The sequence below is a fragment of the Aptenodytes forsteri genome, unplaced genomic scaffold, assembly GCF_000699145.1.
Source record: "Aptenodytes forsteri isolate BGI_AS27 unplaced genomic scaffold, ASM69914v1 Scaffold56, whole genome shotgun sequence".
Lineage (NCBI taxonomy): Eukaryota > Metazoa > Chordata > Aves > Sphenisciformes > Spheniscidae > Aptenodytes > Aptenodytes forsteri.
Window position 1 is genome coordinate 589,684 of NW_008796213.1, and position 5,645 is coordinate 595,328.

Genomic DNA, 5,645 nt, shown 5'->3' on the forward strand with positions numbered 1-5,645 from the left:
CAATGCAATTGCTCACCACCTGCCGACCGATGCCCAGCCAGTCCCCGAGCAGCGGCCCCCCCGGCCAGCTGTCCCCAGTTTATGTACTGAGCATGATGTCACATGGTATGGAATGTCCCTTTGGGCAGTTTGGGTCAGCTGTCCTGGCTGTGCCCCCTCCCAGCTTCTTGTGCACCTCCAGCCTTCCCAGTCGGTAGAGCTGAAAAGTCCTTGGCTAGTGTAAGCACTATGTAGCAACAACTAAAACATCGGTGTGTTATCGACATTGTTCTCATCCTAAATCCAAAACACAGCACTGTACCAGCTACTAGGAAGAAAATTAACTCTATCCCTGCCAAAACCAGGACACTACCACTCTCTTGCTAGAACTGATTGGCAGAGCATACTGTCTCCAGACTCTCATACCAGCTTTATCAGTGATTGCTTCCACAGGCTGGAAGTGTTCCTACCATGTTTGTTCTTTTGCATCTCCATGCAGCGGTCATTGATGAGCTGGAGAGCCCCCAAGCGTCGCACCTCCTCATTCACACACAGGTTCTTGGACATGCAAAGAGAGGAAGCAGTATGGGTGTCATTAAGCACCGAGTGCCCTCTGTGCACCCTCTGCTGTAAAATAAAAGATTTCTTTAAAGCAAGATTTCTTTAAATCTCAGGCCAGATTCCGAAATGGAAAAGTTTATTGGTCAGACATTGTGCATACTAACTGCTGCAAATATGCTCGAAACCCACATAAACTTAGCAAGGAGAAAAAAAATGAGAAAAGGTGCACTGAGATGGCTCACTGCTACATAACAGCTTCTAAAAAATGCTGCCAGAAGTCATACTAAGAGGAGCACCTTCCCAGTGACTCAGACATCTGTAATATTCCACATCAGAAGAGATAAAACAGATTTTTGCATTTACATCAAAGGGTAAATGGCCAAAACACAGCTCACAGAAAAATGTACATCACACAGATCTGCGTCACGACCCAGACTGCTTTAGTTTTTCAATGGGAGATATTCAGTCAATCCCCGAGATGCCTTCTAAGGCGTCACATCCACACACCTCCCCACAAAGTCTCTCATATTAAGTTAACACGCACTCTGGGTCCCTTGCGAACCATACCACATACCTGCCTGGATCCCAACGAGACCAGACGTGTGTCTTTGCCAAAAGGACTTTTTTGCACCTCACGCACAAACTGAGACAGCTGGGAGTGAGTGCGGCTGCAGTAGTAAATCTACAATGAGGAAGAACAAAGGGAAGACAAGAAGAATGTGGAAGCCAATCCCCTACCTACAGCCAATCCTGCAAGGAAGCAGCCAAGCACCTCAACAAGGTTAATCTTGGCTCAAGCCTTCAAAAACACGAGGGAAGGTACATGTTTGAGTGTCACCTTACAACTGTTGAGGCCAACAGCCTTATCTTTGCTTTCTCCTATGCATTTGCCTTTGTTTCCATTTCATTTTCCAAGGTCCCTATAATAGCAGGGACTCACCATTGGAGAGTAATAAAGAAGTGTTTCTTGCAGTGTGCTTTTACAGCAAGCCACAGCAAAAATTCAGCAGTGTTAGCAGAGCAGGCTGCTTAGGCAGCCAGTGTAGTCCAGAAGGAGATGAGCACAGCAGAACTGGTTGCTATTATCAACAAACTCGTCAGTTCTTGGATGCAAGTTCCTAAATCCTTCTGTACCTCATGACTGGGAAGGGTGCAAGGAAGCCATAATTCTGCTCAGTCCTACACTGTTCTATGAGGTGGCACTATTTACTTTCCTCATCTCACCTTAGTCACATGCTCCTCTTCCAAATCATCGTCGTCATCTTCCAGCCTAAGAAAAGAGAAAGCTCAAACAGTTTCCTTTCAGCAGATCACTGACAGAATCAAATGATGGTCTACTACAAGAGAGAGGTCTCAAGAGAGATGGTTATGTCATCTCAAGAAGAGCCTCAGATCTTAACTCAGGAGGTAAAAGAAAAATTGACTTTTTAAAAATAGTGTAAGTGTGCACCATCAAGTCAAGCCTTGCTCTTTAAAAGAAAAATGTCTGTAGGGCTGTGTCTTTAGCAACTTCAAGAATTTTTTTTTCTTTTAAATCTGGGGCTTCTAAGCCCCAGGCATAAGCTAGTTAGTGCTGTACTGTTCTTTAGTGAGCTTATTTATTTATTTTTGCAAAACTTTCCCTTTAGAGACAATTTACCACCCTCAAGCTATTGCATAAAGAAAAGCTTCAGGAAGATATTTAGCTGCCATAGAGTTCCTCAAAGGCAACAGCAGTTTAATGTTTGATAAACTACATATAAACGAAGTAGTTAAGTGTTTTGCAATTTTTCAGGCAGGAGGATCTGTCTAGATATTAATTAGTAAATTTGTATTTTAAATGTATTTGACTTTTCATGCTGAAGTATGGCTTCTGGCTTTCTGCATAAAGCAAATGTATGAGAGAGAAAAGTGTGCATGGGGTTTTCATGCTGAAGCTCAGTCTTTGGAAATGTGAACATCTCTCCCTTTAGAGTATCAAAAGATGCCAGTGCTAATCTGCAGGACTGATAGCTTCCTCTCATGCCCTGAGTTCCATTTTGCTTTTCTAATGCAAGGAACTTGATCTCAAGTCATTCACTCAGCATCCAGAGGCATTCTTTGGGAAACCGGGCATGGATAAAGGCAGGACATTGCCAGGCATTTTAAGAAAGATGCACTTTCTCAGAAAACACTTCAGGTCACTCTGATCAGTCTAACAAAAGCTTAAAAAACAAAACAAAATCAAATCCAAAAAAGCCACCAAACCAACCAATTAAGCAAACAAACCCCCAGAGCAACCACTACCTTACACAGCTTGAATGGGGGAGAAACTCCAGATCTGCACAATCACAGGTGAAATCTCTTTAATCAAGGCAAGCCAAAAATGATACAGAAAACGTTTCCTTGGCATGGAACCCCCTCGGTCCCTGTCCTTACCCAGATACCACTTTCTTTTCTTCGTCACTCTCATATTCAGCAAGAATCAGCTCTTCCTCATTGTGATCCAGCTGGTCTAGAACATCCACTCCAGCTCCCTCTGAAAGAACCTCCTTGCTGAGCTGAAGAAGGCGCTTTGTCTCCTCCTCCTCAGATCTCTGAAAGGAACACATGATCACATTATTTCTCACACAGAAAGAGAGGTAGCACACACATCACTTTATGCCACGGACAGGTCAGAAGACAGCACAGTCCCTCACCCATAACACAGGGAATGGCTTGCTGGGTAAAGCCCCAGCAGGACAAGTAAATGCACCATGGGTGTCTGAAGCTGTTCAGGCCCACAGAACGCAGCTGTTACCAACAACCAAAGACTTGCCCACACAGACGTATATGAAGGGGGAAACATAAAGAACCTTCTATGCAAAAGGCCCACTGAACTAATAGATCCTGAAATGACAATATCCATGTAATCCAGTATTAGTTGCTTAAGTGGCCCATAAAAGATGTCTGACTGAGAAAAAATAGTGTGTAAATAAACCCAAACAAACAAACATACATATATATGAGGGCATAATCAAATACTCTGTCCGCACTTAACTCAAAGCTAGGATAAACTCGCACCTGTTTTAGAACACAGAGCACAAGACTTCTCTTGCTGTTTTTTCTCCCGTTATGTGGTTCTTATTCTAACACAGGTCTACCCCTCTACAGAAATTCCATTAAACTGTTGAAGTTTTCCGACTAACTTTGTGTTCTGATAAAGACGAGTTTGTTTTTTCAATCTGAAAACAGTATCTTCCAACTTCAATGAGCATTCTTTTACCACAGCATTATGAAAAAATGCAGTTCGTGAGCGCTACAGAAGAATCAGTTGCTTTTCCAAATCTCTATAATATTTCTCTCATTTGCTTTCTTGCTTTTTATCATGCTTCTCATTTCACATGCTCTTCATCCTCTTTTAAGAGACAAAAGTTCTTTGTTCCACTTGTTTTTTATTTGCCATTCACCTCTGAACCTTTGCTATTTCTGCCATATCCTTATGACGAGAGTTGACCAAAACATAACACAACACTTGAGATGGAGCACACTAAAAACTAATAGCCTGGCAGCCTAATAAGTCTGCCTGTTTGGGGACCTGAAGTGGGTGTTTCTGGGAAGTTTGACTCCTACCATGAAAAAGCTCTTAGAGTCAAGAGTACTGAAGCCAGTTCACCCATCTAAATGGCAGGAAAATATATCTGTGAACATTTTATATGTAGAAAAGAGCCATTTCTGAACAACACAATCACTTTGCTATGAAAGTAAACACATACAATCGTTCCCTAGTGGTGGGCAAAGTACAACCAAAGCCTGACCTGGCTTTTTTGGAGGGGTCTTCTGTTCCCATGATCTTAAATTTAATCACAGTTCTACAGGTTTTATTCCAGAAGTACAGAGTGTTCACACATGCTCATAAAACAGAGAGCTTTCAAAAAAAAAAAAAAAACCCAAGTATTAAAGATTTTAAAACAAAAGCAGAAGGCCAGAAGGCCATCAGAATACACGGCCTTTCTATCCATACACAAGCATCGTCACAGGAAATTCTCTATGCACAAATTGTTTTTCACATCTGTACTTTAAAAAGAAAACCTAACCAAAAATTTTGGATGGCCAATTTCAGCAACCTAATACAAAGAGCTCCCCAAACAGACGGGTTGGAAAATTCAGAGTGAAGTCGCAGATATAAGCAAGTATGAACAACGCTCAGGGTAACCAAAACAGAAAGTTCTAATCTCTGCGGGATAACTCACCTTTCTCTTTGCTGCATATTTTAACTGCACATTCTGGCGAATTTTCTCAAGACGATCGTCTCGCTTTTTCCTCCTCATCTGCTCTTCCTAAAATAAAGGGAGAGTGAAGGAAGGATGAAGTGTATTTAGTCCTAAACCCTGGGTATAATTACTTTCCTATTCCCTGGGTATAGAAAAAAAATTAACTCAGAAACAGAATTGTCAGTACACAGTCCCTTTCTCCTGGAGTGCACGCCCATTATATGTTACTATGTTCAGAGTAATATAGTTTCCTATCTTACACAACCTGCACGGCAACGCCTCATCCCTCGTACCTGAAACAAAGTCCTGTGAAAAGACAAAGACCACCATCAAAGTTTGCCTCACTTGTTTTTCCAATCATCACCCAGGCTACCAGCCTTTCTGATCCTCACACCTCGTTGTTTTACCCGTCCTCTACATACGAGCATTTCTCAACCTTTAGCCTGTCCACCATGTCCCGCTCCTCTTTCTTCTGCACAAATGCCGTAACCCAGTCCGGTTCCCCAGCGCCGTCTTTGCTGTCTGGGCGTCCTGGCTCATCTGAAGTCAGTTCCTTCTTCCCCTCCTGTCCGCTGTCCTCAAGTGCCAGAAGTTGCGCCTCCTCCTGCTGCTTTTTCTCCTCAAAGTCTCGGAGCCAGGAGAGGGCCCCGCAGATGAGGCTCAGCGATTTTCCCTGCCGTTGAAAACAAACAAGATGAGGCTCCCGTGGCCGGAGCACTGCTGTCACCGGCACCCACGCAGCGGTGCCCCTCCACAGGGAGGGCCCACCCGGTGACAGACCCTTCTGAGCGGGATCAGGCCCAGATCTGGCCCCTTTCCCCGGGTGCCACCCTCCCTCCCCACCCCGAGGGACCTCCGTCCTCCTCCCGGCTGACGGCTCCCTGCCGCCGCCCC

At 44.0% G+C, this 5,645-nt stretch overlaps 1 protein-coding gene across 1 annotated transcript in view; it reads right to left on the reverse strand.

The window, feature by feature from the left end:
- The window catches only part of DDX11 (DEAD/H-box helicase 11), a 20,961-nt gene that overhangs the window by 14,013 nt on the left and 1,303 nt on the right, over positions 1-5,645 (reverse strand). The window contains exons 2-7 of the mRNA XM_009288395.2: positions 5,188-5,424; positions 4,731-4,817; positions 2,938-3,095; positions 1,765-1,810; positions 1,115-1,222; positions 450-537 (exon numbers count right to left, since the gene is read on the reverse strand). Coding sequence (XP_009286670.1) covers positions 450-537; positions 1,115-1,222; positions 1,765-1,810; positions 2,938-3,095; positions 4,731-4,817; positions 5,188-5,424 — 724 coding nt within the window. The remainder of the gene's footprint in view (positions 1-449; positions 538-1,114; positions 1,223-1,764; positions 1,811-2,937; positions 3,096-4,730; positions 4,818-5,187; positions 5,425-5,645) is intronic.